Source organism: Pararge aegeria, chromosome 7 (genome assembly GCF_905163445.1).
Source record: "Pararge aegeria chromosome 7, ilParAegt1.1, whole genome shotgun sequence".
Taxonomy (NCBI): Eukaryota; Metazoa; Arthropoda; class Insecta; order Lepidoptera; family Nymphalidae; genus Pararge; species Pararge aegeria.
In genome coordinates, this window is record NC_053186.1 from 10,602,959 (window position 1) to 10,620,671 (window position 17,713).

The 17,713-nt window shown below is 35.5% G+C and overlaps 1 protein-coding gene and 1 non-coding gene across 2 annotated transcripts; both read right to left on the reverse strand.

The window, feature by feature from the left end:
* Positions 1-214: 214 nt before the first annotated feature.
* LOC120625025 (fibroin light chain-like) lies at positions 215-15,716 on the reverse strand. Its single transcript, XM_039891935.1, has 7 exons — positions 15,681-15,716; positions 7,669-7,757; positions 6,574-6,769; positions 5,584-5,706; positions 3,468-3,565; positions 2,202-2,346; positions 215-298 (listed from the first exon to the last, which is right to left on the reverse strand). The coding sequence occupies exons 1-7, from the start codon at positions 15,714-15,716 to the stop codon at positions 215-217; spliced, it is 771 nt and encodes a 256-aa protein (XP_039747869.1).
* On the reverse strand, positions 828-941 carry Trnal-caa. The gene is made up of 2 exons: positions 904-941; positions 828-872 (listed from the first exon to the last, which is right to left on the reverse strand). It is a non-coding gene; the product is annotated as a tRNA-Leu (tRNA).
* Positions 15,717-17,713: the final 1,997 nt, after the last annotated feature.

Sequence of the window (17,713 nt, forward strand, 5' to 3'; positions counted from 1 at the left end):
TATTAAAAATGAAGTATGTTAAGAGTGGGTAGGACAGTAGTCTAATGGGGGAAATTTGGATTTACGACCTTTGGTATTTCAACCATTGAGCTGGTGAACCTTCACGTTTCATCTACTCTAATCCCGTCTCACATCTTGTTTTGTTTCTTTATTGGGCAATACATATGATACTATACAAGAGTTAGTCAATATTTGATGCTGATTTAGCTATAGGTTAGTAGACGCATCCCAGGAGAGCAGCCTTGGCGTCTTGTGCTGCTTGATGTGGGTTCCCACCGTTAGCGACGGTTCTCAAGAGCTGTAAGTAATACATGCAAAGTATTATATTTTTCAATTTATTGGATACTTCTTCATATTAATTTTGCTTATAAGAAAAATAAACTTTTGTTTTTAATTTAGATTTTTCGCACAAGTGCGAAAAATAGTGGACTAAAACAAATTTCCATTTTGTTTTTACTCACCGTCGTTCAAAGCCATCCAATCAATTGAAAAGTTAGTATTTTATTTATTTTATGATTCAGTATTCGTCATTTAGAATTGAAAATAATAGATATATTAAAAAAAGATTTAAATTGCATACTTTACTTCAATGATTTGGGGTTCTTTGAAATTAAATATTCTCCAAAACAGTTTCGTTACCAATGACCGAATGAGTATTACGAAATAGCCAGTAAAGCCAGTAGCCATAAAAGTTATAAAAAAAGGTAAAAAAAAAAAAAACAATATTTTAAAACTGGGATTCGAACCCACGTACTTGAACAGGTTGGTTATCGTTTACGAAAACTTATAAAAAAAAAAAGGCAAATAAAATGAACAACAAAATATTTTGTCAGAAGTGGGATTCGAACCCACGCCCTCAGAGAGGACCAGAACAACTCACACCTACTCAGTAGGCAAGGGAACCTTGAGTCTGGCGCCTTAGACCGCTCGGCCATCCTGACAGATAGCATATAGTGCGAAATTGCCAACCACGTTACTAAACATTACTTGCATTATTTTCATATTACATTAGGTACATTTATAACGTCACATTACCTTATGTTAACAAGTATAGAGAATAGTGACTCTCATATATATTTTAAAGTATCTATTACTTCATATATAAATATATATAACCTTTCTGATAGTGTATAAGTGCGAAAAAAATGTGTGTTTACGTGCATCCCTCGATGTTAAATGCTAGATTCGAATTTTATCCGGAAGATGGCGCTGCAATCAAGTATTATAAAAAAAATAGCTTCCGTAAGTCTGTTTTGAATTTTTTACAAACGTTGGATTTCTTTATTATTTGTTTGGAATGAACATACCTTTTATTCATGAGTTACCAAAGGAACGAAAATCAGTATTTGTGAAATATAAATTAATGTATTAAAGTGATTTCGTTCATTATCATTAAGCATGAAAATTGTACTGATACAACCATATGCAGCCTTCCCTTTACATAACCTATGTAATTTGTATCAATAGTTTAAGAGATAATGAGAGATTCAATGAGCGTTTGATGAGTTCATACACTCAATCGCGCGATTTTCACTAAACATTTTTATTGTTCGTTCTAAAATATTACTGTATTAGCTTCTGCCCGCGAGGTCTGCGTAAACCTCAAAATTTGGTCTAAAGCTTCGCTCGTTAACAATCTTACCACGGAAACTATTTTAAAAATCGGTATAGAAAGTAAATGTCCTTTTCAAAGCAGAGGTGACATGCATACCCAATCTCAAACCTGTCTGCCCGCGGCTTAGCTCGTAAAAAATCTCAATGTGTGTATAATGTCGTATTATATTAATTTATTTATTTATTAAACCCCATTAACTTCATCATCGATGACGATGATCTCTCATCGATTGAAGTCCACAGCTGGACATTGGTCTTTGTAGTCTAAAATCCACGGTTCTGGGCCGCTTGTTTTCAGCGGCTCCCAGCGACTCGTTTGATGTCGTCTGTCCACCTCGTTGGGGGCCGAAAAACGCTGCGTTTACCTGAGATGGGTCACTATTCCAGCACCTTAGAACCCCAACGTACATCGGTTCTCCGAGATATGTGCCACTTCAGCTTTTCGACTCGCTGAGCTATGTCGATAACTCTGGTTCTTCTACGGATCTCCTCATTCCTGATTGATCACGTACAGATACTCCCGACATTGTTCTCTCCATCGCCCGCCGAGTGACTTCTTATGAGGCCTATAGATAAAATTTACTTACGTCTGCAACTTGGGGCAGCGCCTGTTTTACTATTTCTCTGATTTCAGGAATAGAGGAGGCAGTGAAAGCTGCTGCAATGTTGTTGCTTCTCACGTTCCAGGCGGAGTAGAGGCGCTTGGCAGCGCAGTATTCCTCGTTGAGGAGCCTAAACATATCCAGAAACAATGTAGAAGGAGCAGGTGAGCAAATTAATAGATTAAACAGTACCTAAGGTGTAAGATCGAGGGAGAGGAGTGGGAGGCTTCGGCCGTGTAACCAATCTAAAGACAAAGACGAGCCGCTGACCGACTTAGCGTTCCGGTATGATGTCGCGTCGAAACCGATTAGGGGTGTGGTTTAAATACAACTGCCATACTCCCTAACAGGTTAGCCCGCTACCATTTTAGACTGCATCATCACTTACCACCAGTTGAGATCGTAGTCAAGGGCTAACTGGTATTGTAATAAAAAGACAATGATCAGTAAGGAAGAAAGGTTGTATTTTTTACGTACGACATGGCTAGCAAAGGTAAGAGACAAAAGTTATATCCCCCGATTATATCCACCCACAAGGGATAAAATTTACGTGTCCTCTTGCCAATGCTGTCATCATATTAGTATTTATTACCAGGGCACGGTTCTCCTCCGACTATGAGAAGGGGTTACGGCTGTAACTTGGTCCCCCGAAAGTTAAGTCGAAGTCCTACCCACTGGGCTATCACCGCTTCATACTAATGCGCGCCTGTTCATAGGCACAAAATACAAAATTAAATGATCAGGAAGTAACATCGGCTGTCTATTTATTTTCAAAAAGTTTAGACATCTTTGCCATAATTTAACCCAGGGGGCGAAACTTTGCTACTAATGAAATTCAAATTAAGTAATGAAATCTACTATTTAGCAAGCGCTGAGACTATTGATCATACATAAAAATTATCTATTTGCTATACTCCGCGAAAATAATATTTCCGGAGCATAGCAAATTAAGCTCAATCTCGATAATATTTGTCGGTAAATGAGTCCCTACTCAAATCATGTACATCATTTAACAATTTTCATAATATAACATGGAATTCCGCAAAGTGTTTAAAGCGCCTGCTTTTAATCAATATTTACCTACAAAAAAAACCTGCGAGGAAATAATATATCTAACTGTTATAGTTAATCCACAATAGCAACTTTAATAGATAGCCATTATAACATTACCGTAACGACTGTAGTTCTGCTGGGTGAAAACGCGGAAGCAGCTAGTATTAATATATCATTTAAGTCAAGATATATACTCACGCAGATTCCCAAGAGTTACAGTTGTTTAAGATGGTGTCCCAGACTTCTTCGAATGGGTAGGTTCTTCCACCACCGGCACAGTTGCCGCGAGATCCGGCCTGTAACATAAAATTAACTCTTAACAGTCATGATTCAAGTACGCCTCGTTGCAATTTGCATTTTTTTTAGTGGTCGAATTCAGTATAAATTTTGAATTAAATATTAAAAGAAGATATTTTTGTTTAAAAAAAAAGACATGGAACTATTTATTTTATCACACAATTTTGGTAAATAAAGAAAAACCTACTTCAAAATTGCTTTGATATTTTTTCTGTGTATGAAAACATCTTAAATTAAATTTTATAAATTTAAAATGCATATAAAAAGTCGCAGTTTCAAATCCTTTCGGTTCCGAATTTTTTTTATATGCATTTTAAATTTATAAAATTGATAATTCCTCCAAGTGTAGGTAAAAAAAACTGATAAAAATTATAAAAATCTTAAATTAAACTTTTATTGACCATACAATCTTTGATCAATAGTAGTAGTTAGAAATTTGATAAGGAACAATACAAAAATAGCACAAATAGATAATATATGCAGACGATTGCTTGACTAATGCCGAAGCTCAGAATTACAATACTTTAACGTATTAGGTATAAGTAGGACGACAAAAATGAGGGGTTAGAATAATACTTTTACCACAAAAAATAAAATGAGGTACAGGATTAGAAGATATAAACCCTTATAAAAAAAACCATTATTATTAATAGAAGCCTTAACAGATTCTGATTATCTACACCAATATATACGGTCTAACTTCCAGTCATCATATGCCTCGTGTATATGCCTCGTGTGTTAAGCTTTAAAAGATAAGAATTGAGAATTTTATACAATAGCTTCACCTTTAACTAGATTAGAAGAAGCTTTGCAAAAAAAGCAACTATTAATATCAATAGAAGCCTAAAAAGACCTAAATTAGACAATATCTGCAGACAATAGTGTGATTAAAGATGAAGCTATGAATGTTGGAACGGACAAATATGGTGTGACTGAGAATGCAAGTCACGACACTCATCGTGTACCTACTTGTGTTCAACTTGTACATATGTTTTTTGAAAATAAAGACTAATATAAATACTTTAGTATATGCGGGATCAAAATACGAGAAAACAAGATGGTAATAAACGAGCATAGTTTTTTTAATAATATCTACCCCGATATCATTTATTGACTCTTGAGACACAATTATAGTAGCAAAATGGGCCCTGATCATTGGTCCCTAAAATCAGAGTTTAACGCCATCAATTGCAGCATCAAATCTCGTACGAGAGAGAGTTCAGTTAAGCATTGATAAGACTGATGATTTCAAATATATCATGTTTAAATCATCACCATTATATTATAGACCTATTACTGGTTAACAATAGGGCACGGGTCTCCTCTTGGAATTAGAAGAGTTATCGGCCTTAGTCAACTACGCCTACCATGTGCAAATTGGTGGACACACGCCTTTGAAAACATTATGGAGAACTCTGAGGCGTACAGGTTTCCACACGATGCTTTCCTTCACCGTTAAAAAAAGTGATATTTAACTAAACAAAAGTTCCAAAAGTTACCGGTGCTTCGAAAATTTACTCCGAAGTCCCAACCACTAGGCTATCAGCATCTTGTTAAAATTTAAAAATAAAAAAAACTCCCCGACACTGTTCCTAATTCCCTTTCAATATCGTGCACAATATTCTACTAGTCAAGCAGTTTCATTTGATACCCACATTGAGAGAATTGTAAAAAATATATTATGTATTCTGCCGTTTTGTGGCGGCGGCCATTATGAACCGGTTTTCATCCAACATAGCTAAGAACTCTTCCGACTAAGTCACAGTTCAGACAAAAACAAAATCAAAATCGGACTATCCTTTCGGGAGCTACGATGCCACAGACAGGCACGCCAAACTTATAACACCTGTCGTTTTTTTTTTATTATTATATGCCGAACGTTGTCTTGCTTGTATATTAAAAAAAAAAAGAATAAAAAAAGTGTAAAAAAAGATGTTGCACTATAAAAACAACAGTAGGCCAGCATAAAGAAACACCCCGTCGTCGGGGGTTAAAAATAATAGCGAGTTATACATACAGAATAACGGACTGCGTTGAGGTTTTGGTATTGATTGTCGATCACATCGATGTAGCGGATGATCTGTTGGACGTAACTAGCGACAGCTGACTTCCCGCCGTTGTTGAGATAGGCGTTGATAAACTGTGGAATGAACAATAAATTATACACAGAGACCCTTTTGCCGTCTTACAATAGTGATAAATCTTTTTTAAATTACTAATTGACGGACCAAGCTGATGGCCCACCTGATGTTAGTTGGAAAAGCATCGCCCTATAAACAACGAAACGCATCGAAGGGCATGGAAGAAACGTCCTATAACGTACCGCCCTTTATCCCTGAAGCGTAGGTGTTAAGCCTCATGTGTCCGTAATTACACGACTAACCAAACTCTTCAGATCGGAACACAGCATTGCAACAATACTGCTTAGTGGCAGAAATAACCATGGCGGTAGTACTTCCTCGGACGAGCTGTATCACAAAAAGCTCTCCTAATACTAAAGTTAATCTATCCAATGTCTTCTATTCGCTGGTAAAAACCGACCCATTACCGGCCTAACTATAGGGCAAGTTTCTTCTGGACTCCACATACCTTTAAGAACATTATGTTCTCTCAGGCATGCAGGTTTCCTCACGATGTTTTCCTTCAACGTCGAAGTGAATGATGAATTGATAATTTTTAATTACTTAAAACGCACATAACTTAGGAAAGTTAGAGGTGTGTCGAGCTCCGGCTCACTACGCTATCACCACTTATATATAAAATAAATTAAATTAAGTTTTGGTCTTGAACATCTGAATCAAGTAAGAGAGATTAATTATTAATTCAATCTATTTCTCGTACTAGCAGTTTCAGTAATATTTTTATTTAACTAAAAACGAACGAAACGATTAACACCTTTTAAATCCATAGAATCAATGTATTTTCTTTCTCTATATAATTCTTTTTCTATTTAATTCTCTCTCTATTTAAGTCTTTTCCTATTGAATTCAACAAACGCAATACTTACAGCTGATGCTGCACAGGCGTCACCAGGGATGCCATTAGCCATTTCTCCCATGATGGTTATGATGTGGAGGGCGGCTAGTGCTTGGCTGCTGGGATCATTAAGACTGGCCATGTCGTGAACGGGAGCGATGATCATATGCCCGTACATGGGGATGTCACCGCCATCGATGTACTCCATGGCTCCGGTGGTGATATTCCTGGAGGATAGAAAGGACATTCAATGTTCATGCAAATCAGGCCATTCATATCCCACTGGGCATGGGATTTCTGTCCCTTACAAAAAAAAGTTAGCTGTCATCTGTCGACTGGCAGATGTGAAACAAGTCAATATTGGAATTTAACCATACTAATTTTCAGGAGCAGTGAGAGCAGATCAGCATACAGTTGTCACGATGCTGACCAGATAACAGGCAGCAGCGTCCACAATGCTGCTCCTAACATCCACTGCGATCACTAACTTGTCTCCCCAGCGGAGAGACAGATTGGTGACCACCCATTGGTGATTAGTCCAGCTATGTACTGTTGTGGACTGGACTGGATAGGTTATTGGTGTAATATGGATTGAAGATGAATGAAAGATGAGAAAAGAGTATACGCGACCGAAATACCAAGGTTGAGAAGGATGAATGTTGTAACAAGAATGGATAAGATAAGGAATCAATATATAAGGGGCAGTCTAAAGTAGCGCCAGTGACAAAAATATACTAACACGGAGGCATGGCGGTATCATGTAATGCGGTTGATGACTTCCCTGGCGCAACTGTGAGCCGTCAACAGAGGGAAGGCATCAACTGTGGTTTTAAGTGGGAGGTCCGGGGGTTTGAACCAAGGAAGGGGCAATTTAAGAACTTATAATTTCTGAACTTTCTGACTTCGGCTTCGGCCGTTTCTTATTACCGCCCTTATTACCAACGAAGACGTGCTGCTAAGCGATTAAAAGTTTATATTTTATATTTTTGCTTCTGCTCATACCTAATAAATGTAAATACAATCAAAAGCGGATGGACACTTATTCTGTTACATATTGCAAGGTACTTCTTATCTTGTATATTATTGATCTATCCCAAACTTAACACAGATTAAATGGTACTCATACCTGTTGATCAGTTGACCATTGTCGGGTATTACTGGAGAGTCGATGATATCGTAGAAGTTGACATCCAAGACCGGCAGGGAGAATGCGCCCTGCAGGCATAAAAAAAAAAGCTTGAGCATGGAGCACTACTACGCTTCGCTTCTACTAGCCCCATTTAAATTTCAGATAGATCTTATAAAGAGTTTCAGAGACTCAGAACTCTCCTTCAAGCAACCGCGAACCTAACCTAACCTAACTTACTGCTATCATATAAATATGTATTGTTTACGCAATCACACAGCATATACCTAATCGAAAAGTTTACGCAGATGAAACCAGTTGATCGCGGTTTCTATAAAATTTAGCAGAGTTGCAAAACTTTTCGCAACTGGAAGCTCATTGTAGCACATTAATACAAAATACTATTCACTTTTTTAAGTAAAACTTCTTTAGTTGCGACTAGGGAGTAACTCAGATTCAGACGTCTGTGTAATTTCCGCTATTTAAAAATAATAATTTGGGTTGGTCCGTGGTCGTAAGTATATGTAATATACTCCACACTGACGCTTCTTAACTTCTTCGCTTCCTAACGCCAGCTAGTGCCAAATATCATAATCAATTAGGATTATTTATTTCCAATATTTTCAAACGGATCAATTGTGGATAGCAAAGTGAATAAAAATTCAACATTTAAAAAAAAAATTGTGTAGTAGCGATGTTTTTTGAAAATCTCTAAATATACTTGTTTATTATTACTTTTGTAATAAATAAATTATTAATAAATCTTCTGACGATTGTGACATTCTATAATATTCAATGACAAGATTATATAATAATATATTGACATGTGTTGATCTAACCTTCAATTTTCTACTCCCAATTATTCTATTTAACAAATATAAATATTTATAAAATGTGAAAGTGACTAAATAAATTTTAAATAGAATACAAAATTAAATAGTGAATATGAAATGAAATGGCGGATCCCCAGAAACATTTTACTCTTTCATCAATAAATAATAATAAAAGTTTTACTTCAATCGCGCGTAAAAGTTACAAGCATTCACTTTTTTAGTTGGTATAATATTTATTTCAGAAATCTGTTTTTATTGTTCAAATTCGTTCCCGGACATTTTTTGATGGCTACGGTGTTCTTGCATGTAAAAACCGATCAGAAAATACCATCATCATGAACATTATCAACCTATTACAGTGAGAAAAACCAATGAGGCAGTAATTATACATGGGCATACATTAAATTCCTAACACACTTATGTGTACCCCTACTTACCATTATTCGTCTATTCAAGTGTCCAATTCAATTAAGCTTGCGGGGTAAATCATTATTGGACCATTAAATGCACTCATTACTCATTAATGTCCGTCCGTTCAAGTACCAATTGTTTATTTCCTAAACCAGCGTTAATTGTTTTTTATTTCAATACAGTATATTACAGTTTACAATTTTAACTCTCCGATTATGAAAATTAAGCTTAATTTTCTTTACTCCGCGAAAAGCAGGAGAATCTGTATGTGTAATTTATAACTTCTTCAATCCTTATACTCCACACCAAACAGATCTTCGGAATGTAACCTCTACGCACGTTTCGCTCCGAAACCGGAGCATCCTCAGGAGATGTTGACAAAGGAATAATTGTTAAACAATATATCATGAAATATATCATATATCATGAATTTCCGCAAAGTAACGCCTGCTTCTATCCAATATTTAATTCTCTGATTTTTTTATTATTGTAATACTATATACTTCACCGATTTTTATGAAATAATTTTATGATCGAGTAACGAGTTGGTCTTTCAGGAATCAAAGCGATAAAAATCACCATAAATAAATAGATATGAATTGGAATATTACCTAACTTTTCTTTCATAGTTTTATTTTATTGAAGAACAAAGAAGACTGTAAGTGAAAAACTATCGCCTGTAACAGAGCAACATATCGCAGGTCATGGAAGGAATACGCCCTTCAAAGTGCCGCCCTGTGTATATCAACTTAAAGCGTAGGTGTTAAGACGCATTAGCCTTAATTATACTGACAATCACGCCCTTCAGAACGGAATACAGCAATGCTGCGGCAGAAATAAGTACGGTTGTAGCAAACGTGCGTGCAGAGATTGTATGCACAGGGTATGCAGTTATATAAAACGTACGAGCTATATAAAACTTAAGGATAGGCATTGTAAGTATTATATAGTATTTATAACTCGTACTGGAGATTTTCTTAATTTTATATCATCTGCATACCCTGTGCCATCCATCTATCCATCTGTACCATCCATCTATCATACCTGTACCATCTATGCACGCGACTAGGTGGTAGTAGGTAATTCCCCAGACGAGTAATGACAAAAAAAAACTCTACTAAGTACTACTGAAATTAAAATGACTAAAGACATACAAATTTAATTTTCAATTGCACTAAGATTTTGGTTAACCAGAACTAAGAGCATCGATGCCTTTAAGAAGCCATTAGAGCACCGAGACCGAACCATTAAGAGCAGTGAAGCATGAGAAGTGAAATAGTAAATTGGATCAATCAGTGCATAAAACAACCCATTTCATCATAGGCATTTATCCACCATTTCCGATAAAAAGGGTACCTATTCTCGAAAAAAAATTGAACAGTGTATTTATTCTAATTTCTGAGTAAAATTCTTTTAATGTAATTTAAATTTTAATGTCAAGAAACATCACCGTAGCTGTAGGAGTATAAACCTTTACAACAAGTATGCCATAATTATCTTCGGGGTCACGAGGATTAGTTTCAACAAAATACAGCATATTCTTGACCAGTATTCCATACCAACTGTTACCTAAAGAAAGAACTGTTACTTAAAGACCTTTATGCACAAGTGCATAAAAAACAGTTAACACGTAAGAACTTCAAAAACATTATAAGCTAAAAATCATTTATTAGAAATGTAAAAGCAAGATACCCAGGTCGCACATTCTCGTTACGCCTAACCTAACCTAACCATGCCATCTGGTCGAAACCCAATTTATCAAAATGTCGGCTTAGCAGTACAAACCAAACGGAACGGTTTTAACAAGGGCTTTCAATGACAGTCACTCTGTTTGATATTCCCAGCGGTGCAACGAATCTTTCTCCTATTGGGATCCGAAATTTTCTATCTTCTACGATCTCAATTAATGAATTAGTTTATTTCTAGCCCTTGTTGCACTATAAACAGTTTACAGTTATTTTCTTAAAAAACGTTAATAGATGAGTTCATGAGGGGACTACCATAAACAGTTAATTGGGGTATAGCTTTTACTAGAACTTGTTTTCTTTTTAAATTATAAAATGTAGCATGTGCTATTTCAAGTATAATTAATTACTATGAACAAATCCGAAGATACGAGAAAACTCTTTATGTACGAAACAAAACAACACAAACGATGAGACTGATATATTCTACATGCTCAATAGTCTGCTATAAAATCGTTCAATAACTGAATACCTAACTTTTGATGTGTAAATTCAAAATTGGAACAAGATGGCGACCCACCGCAACTAACCAATCGGAACAATTCTCTAACAAGCACGTTGACAGATGCGGTTACGATCTCCCTGGTGAATTATTTGGAAAACAGTTTTCAGTTATTTCTGTTGGGAATTTTGAGTAAATTTTTCGACTTCGCAAACGAACGTTGTCGTTTCAATTTTGGCTTCTGTTATGTATTGGTCGGTATAACAAATCGTTAAGAACTTTTAGTGGGTATACTTAAATGTAACTTGTTATTGTCTCTTAGATACTAAAATTAAATTGTTGCCGCAGAAAATAGCCTGCTATATTGAGCACTGACTTTTAAAAGATACAAGGTGAAAAAAGGTCGCTTCCCGAGTTCAACATAGTACCTACCCCCCTACTGGTTAATAAAAAGATTTTGTCATGGCCTCATATGCATGGCTTTCTGCTTTCAGAATCTCTTTTTGACGATCCAATAGTTATATACTAATACTTACTGGCAATATTAACGTATTTGCAATAATTTGATAGGTATGTGAAATAATTCGGAATTTTGATAAGTATAAAAAGTAACAGTTAATTACCCAAAGTGATAGATCCACATAATATCCATAACGACTATATAGACTATTTAAACTTCTGATGTTAAAATTTTATTTTAACTATTAAAAAGTAATTTTTAAAAGGTTAAAAACACGACTGCTGAACACTGAACGAAGTTTCACATTTGAAAATGGTACACTACACTGACGCAAAATTTGATTGTTTCAAAAAATTTATTACATCTGTTGGTATGATCTGTTGGAATCTGTTGGTATGATGTGTGAATTCTAACGATAGATCTTAAGGCGTTTTGAAGTTATAGTGGAATAAAGAAACTCACTTATGCCCATGCATGCATTAACCCTGAAAATATTACAATAATTTTTGGGCAGGTAAAAATAAGTGAAAATATGCCTTAAAAAATTCGCTCTTATTCGGAACTTCTTTTCTTCCCTAGGGCGGATACGATTTTTTGACCAACTCTTACTTTTCGAACATGAATTATGAAAATTTCATCACCTCTACAATACGCACCCCGCAAGAGCCGTACAGAAACCCGCTTACAGAAATCAACGGATACCAGTCAGGTAAACCCGGAATGCTGGCTTAATTACTGCGCTCTGGCGTGTTGAGCTATGTTTTTTATCAAATCCTGTAACGTTTACTTATCACGGGATGGGAAATCAAGTTGAGGCGTCAACTCTAATTACGCCTACCAGATCTACGCTCTCTCTGCTATGAAAAAAAAGACGTTAGAGTATGCAGTGACCTATTGTTATTTAATTTTAATTCTAACCACATAGCTATCACCAGTTCTTATACTTACAGCTCAAGCGGTAATCATATCGATGGTAAATGGATGTATAAGAGTCCTTAGTTTTTGAGAGCGAGCTAAAAATTGGTAAAGTCCTCATTAAGGCGTCCCATGTTACCCTATTCGATATTTTATTTTGCAATTACAGCGAAGGAGACCTGCTATCATTTGTTACTTTGAATCTTTTGAACTTTTAATAAGTTAAGAAATACACACATATAGAATAGTTTTAAATAAAATGCCTATTATATAGTGTAAAATAAATAGGAGGTGAAAGTTTTAAACGGAGAAGTGAACCTATTAAAACTAGCATTTCTCAGATATAGCAGATATTTATCCGAGGGGTGAAAAATATTTCATCCCCTGGATAAATATTTTAGGACAGGACTATCATACTGAATACGTATAGAGTTGATATAGCGTTGGAGGGTGGCAAACAAATAACAAACACATTTGCGCATTTAGAACTGTTTTTATGTACAACCGCTTTTACTAAATGAAAATTACACGTAACTATAGACATAACCTAGATTAGGCTGGGAGAATCAACTGAAAATTCAATACACGTCTGTATTTGAGTGTGATTCCAGCACACGAGACTGTCACGTCAAACATATTAGCATGTAAATCTGCGGATTCCCACGTGAATTCACATCGCGAGATAGTACCAAGACATACCCGTACCCGTAATGTGAGCATAAATCTTGACATTTGACAAATATGTCTAGAACTCTGTCGCAAGGTCGCCTGTCTATCGGTCTCTGTCTTTAGTCGCTACTTTATTGCTAAAAATCGTGGTCTTCGTGTAATTGCAACCCCATGCGGACCAGTTCCTTCCATCGGCTTCTATCCGAGGCCAGCCTTGCAACATTGATGTAAAATATGCAATTAGGGTCCGACATCTGGTCTGCCCATCTAGTTGGTGAAACGGCCACTGGTATAGATGGCGTCTATCGTTATTCTACAAGATTTATTTAGGAGTGTTCTAAGGAAGTATTGCATTTGATTTCACTCACATCTTTCTAGGATCTAAACGCAAGGCATCGAAATAATCTGCACCGGTATAGTTGAAACTCCATACACATATACAAGGGCTCTGCTTCCTCCATTCTAATAACGCACCGTAAAGATGAAATGAGTGTGAAATTTTCTACTTCCGTTTCCTTATATTGTAACTAGATGGCGCTTTTTATGTCTATACCAATCTTAGTTAACTTACACCGATTGAATTAGTAAAAGTAGGCAGAAAATGCCACAAAAGGGACACCCAATCAATCAGCGTTCGAACACTTCATGATCACCTTGCTTACTTACTAAATAATCTCTAGTATACAGGAAAACAACTATCTAACTACGCTTAATGTTGGTAACATCCTGACTGTGGAGACGTTTGACAGACCTCCAACTCGTCTTCTGCGATACTAACACTCCTTCCAGAGCGCCCTACAATTAAGCTAACACCTGTTTTTAAACCTTTTAAATACTGGCAGCCTTTGTGTATGTTTGAAGATTTTTTTTTGTCACTTTTTTCATCATCATCAATTATCATCAGCCCACAAGCGCCCACTACTGGACATAGTCATTTTCGAGACACGCCACCACACACGGTGCTCCGCCTATCTCATCCATTCGCTGTCCTTCTTTCTAGCCATACTTAAAATTATGAATGCAAACTTCGGTTTGTTACTTGTATTCGTCTTATCTAATCTTGACAAAATTTAGCAATTATTTAGCTTGCACCCAAAATAATGATATTGAATAGTTTTTATCCCGGGAAAACAAACGGCGTTCATAAGATTTTTGAAAAACTGCAAGGAAACGCTGATGATATCGCGGGTAAAATTAATATAATCAAAAAGCTGACCCGTGCCCACATCATTGGGCGGTAAATAGTCTATGACACTCACAAATAATGTGGCTTTCTTTTGGTTAAAGAATTCTCTTAATTGGTTCAGTAAATCCAGAGATTTCTCCTTACAACCTCACAAACTTTACCACTTTATATTATCATAAGTATCTAGGAGTCTACCAATTTGCACTAACCCTTCTCATTCTAAGAGAAGACCCGTGCCCTGAAGTAGGTAATGGGTTGCCATTACCGGGCCACTTCATAATGGTTAAGATTAATACTAGTATAAATGAAAGTGAGTGGTAAATAATCAAATTAACTTTTACAACAACTCACAAACATCATATCCACCCTATCCCTTAAAGCGAATGTCACTTCCAAATCGAGATTTCAATACACGAGTACAGGTTCAGAACGACAATGTCACGCCAAACAAAATACCTACCCTCGGAAATGTGTGAATTCCCACGTAAATCCGTGCGGGGATATGTGAATCGAAGAGATGTGTACATAAATCATGACTAATACCCACAACCTAATAGAATTTCGAATTCAGGTGACATAATATTCTCCGAAGTGATCGATTCTAATAGATCCAATACTTATGGAGGCAGATTTGAAAATTCTTGTTGAATTCTATTTAAATGGTCTTATATTTTTCTATGCACTTTTATCTAATCTACCTATATTAGATTGATTGTTTTGTGTGTTTTTTTATTGTATTGCATGTTTGTATACGGTTGGCGAAATCTTAGATTCGATTCCGTGGTGAGACCAAATAATCGCATTTACTGAATTTTTGTTGCCAAATTAGCAGTAGTCCCAATTTCTAAAACGTTTTATAATTCACCTATTTTAAAATCCTATAATATAACACCGTACAATCCTATAATATAAATAGGAACCGTTTGTATTTCTGTATTGCATAAGTTGTGTTTAATACGTTTTACGGCAAAATACGTAATGATGATAAAATAAAATTGTGTTTAATTTTATTTTTTCAATTAACTATTTAAATAATCTTGTCTTTCAAGTAACCTGTATGAAAAAAAATTTGGCACTTTGTGATTAGGCAGCAAAGAAATTGTAATTACGGAATGACAAAAACTTATTTTTTTAATCAATTGTGGCTTTTGTAATCTGGCTTTTGAATGATTTTTTATTCATGTATTTTAAAGATTTTCGTAGCTATATTTTTGTAGAAAATACACAAAAACGAACTGAGAATCTCAGTTTTTATTTGAAATTACTAAGTTAATCAGATTTCCATTCTTGACCTATTTAGAAAATGAACGTACATACTTAAAATCTAAAAAAAAAAATTGAAAATACTCACCTGTGCGAAAAGAAATATCAATACGAGCGGCAACATTTTGATGGTCTTTGGCAGACCAATCGGTATATACTATACACTTAAGACCTCCAAACACATCGGTATTTATATAAAATGGGTCCTATGTAAATAATCAGACACGTAAAAGAACGCAACTGTTCAAATCGACCGAACTTCGCAAATATAGGGTTAACCAATATATAATTTCTGTTACAGAAAGTATTGCTATCTCTTATTTCTGCAATGTTAAAGTTTAGTTTTAAATACCAATTTAATACACAAATGTGTGTATATAATTGTAATTAAATTATTGTTCAAAAGATTTTAAACAAAAGGTTTAATTAAATCGTTTACTCTAATTGTTTTTCACGTACAATTTAGTATGTTTTGTTAACAAGCATTAACAATGCGAAATTAAGACATTATTGGTGTGTTTAACGTCATAATCTGTAAATATGTCGAAGGTTATTAGAAACATATATTAAGACAGGCAATTCTTGTATACGTATATAAACTAATATTCCGGGTAAGTATCTTGGAGACGGCTCTACGTTTGGAATGCGGTTTGGGTTTTGCTTCTAAAGCTTATCTATTTATGTATATTTCTTATGATAAAGCGCACAATAAAGATAATAATACAAAATGTTTAGTTAAAAATTGAAGCTACTCAGTGATGTCACATATAAAAATTTATTATTTGATCCAGAATTTTTATACATAAGAAAAACCTGGTTCTGTACAGATTAATTTGGAATTAATTTTTTCAATTAAGATGGGTAAATTTACTATACCTTGTAAAACAGACAACAATATTGTCATGAATACCATATTTTTTGTTGCTACGAAGAACTTCAAATATTGTAAATAATTTAAGTCCTTTCAACCTCATTTAGCACCTTAAGACAGGAATCGAACCTAAGACCGCAAGTGCCCCACAACACCAGGGAGGTATTCATAAAGTTAAAGCAAATACCTAAGTAGGATAGGGATAGGTTCTCGCTATACAAGTACTTCATTACTCGAAGCGCAAAAGGAATGGCCAGCGGCGTTTCACCATTTACCTGGTATATTTGTCTAGGGTTATCACTGCGTAATAAAAGATGGATAAAATTTAATTCCATATAGTAAATGCGAAAGTATATTTGTATCAACGAATCGACTTGATTTTTAGCATAGAGTTAGTTGAAAGGACGGAGAGTAACATAGGTACGCTCCTTTTCACTGGAAATTTCACTTGCTTCAATTTGGAAGGCAGATATCGTGAGGAAATATATATACCTTTGCTTGGCTAAACGTGAAGTCGCGGATGAAAGCTAGTATTTGAATAAGAATATTGAGGTTAAAAAGTGCCGAGTTTTTTTTTGCGTATTACAAACAAAACAATTTTACTTTATGATTGTTTGTTTTATCTTGAGGGTATACCTACGCTAATTTTTTTTATCCTATAAGAGAGAAGCCCAGAATAGAATGACAGAATGATAGCCCTAAGCGTGCAAAGCTATTGACAAAAAAAAACTTGCTGGGCAGTCTTTGGGGACTACCGATGGAAGTGAAAACTCGACGCTGACACGAGTACCATGATTTTTGTGCACCCAAAAGGTACAAATACCTAAAATTAACACGGTTTACATTTAGCTCATTGAAAATGTTCGGTGACGATGACACGAGTTCCATAATTGTTTACCCAGAAAGTACACAAACTCGTATATACATAGTATACATTTAGCTAATGGAAAGCGTTCGGGCGTCTGGTGGACGCGAGTTCACCCACCAAGTGCTCAACACGCCTAAAGAAGGTTTCACTTCAAAAATAGCTCGAAGACGCTCAACCCTACACAGTGCAATAAATTTCTCTGCAACTAAAAACTGTTTACGAGGCAACCGGCATCGCCCGCACTTCTCATTTGCACTCAACAAAAGCTTACTTACTCACTGTATTACATACTTGTTAACTTTATGAGAAATTGTTGGAAACTAACTTGTGGTAGGTCCAATTTTAAGAAATGATGAACCTCTCTGAAGGGCGTTATTGCTGT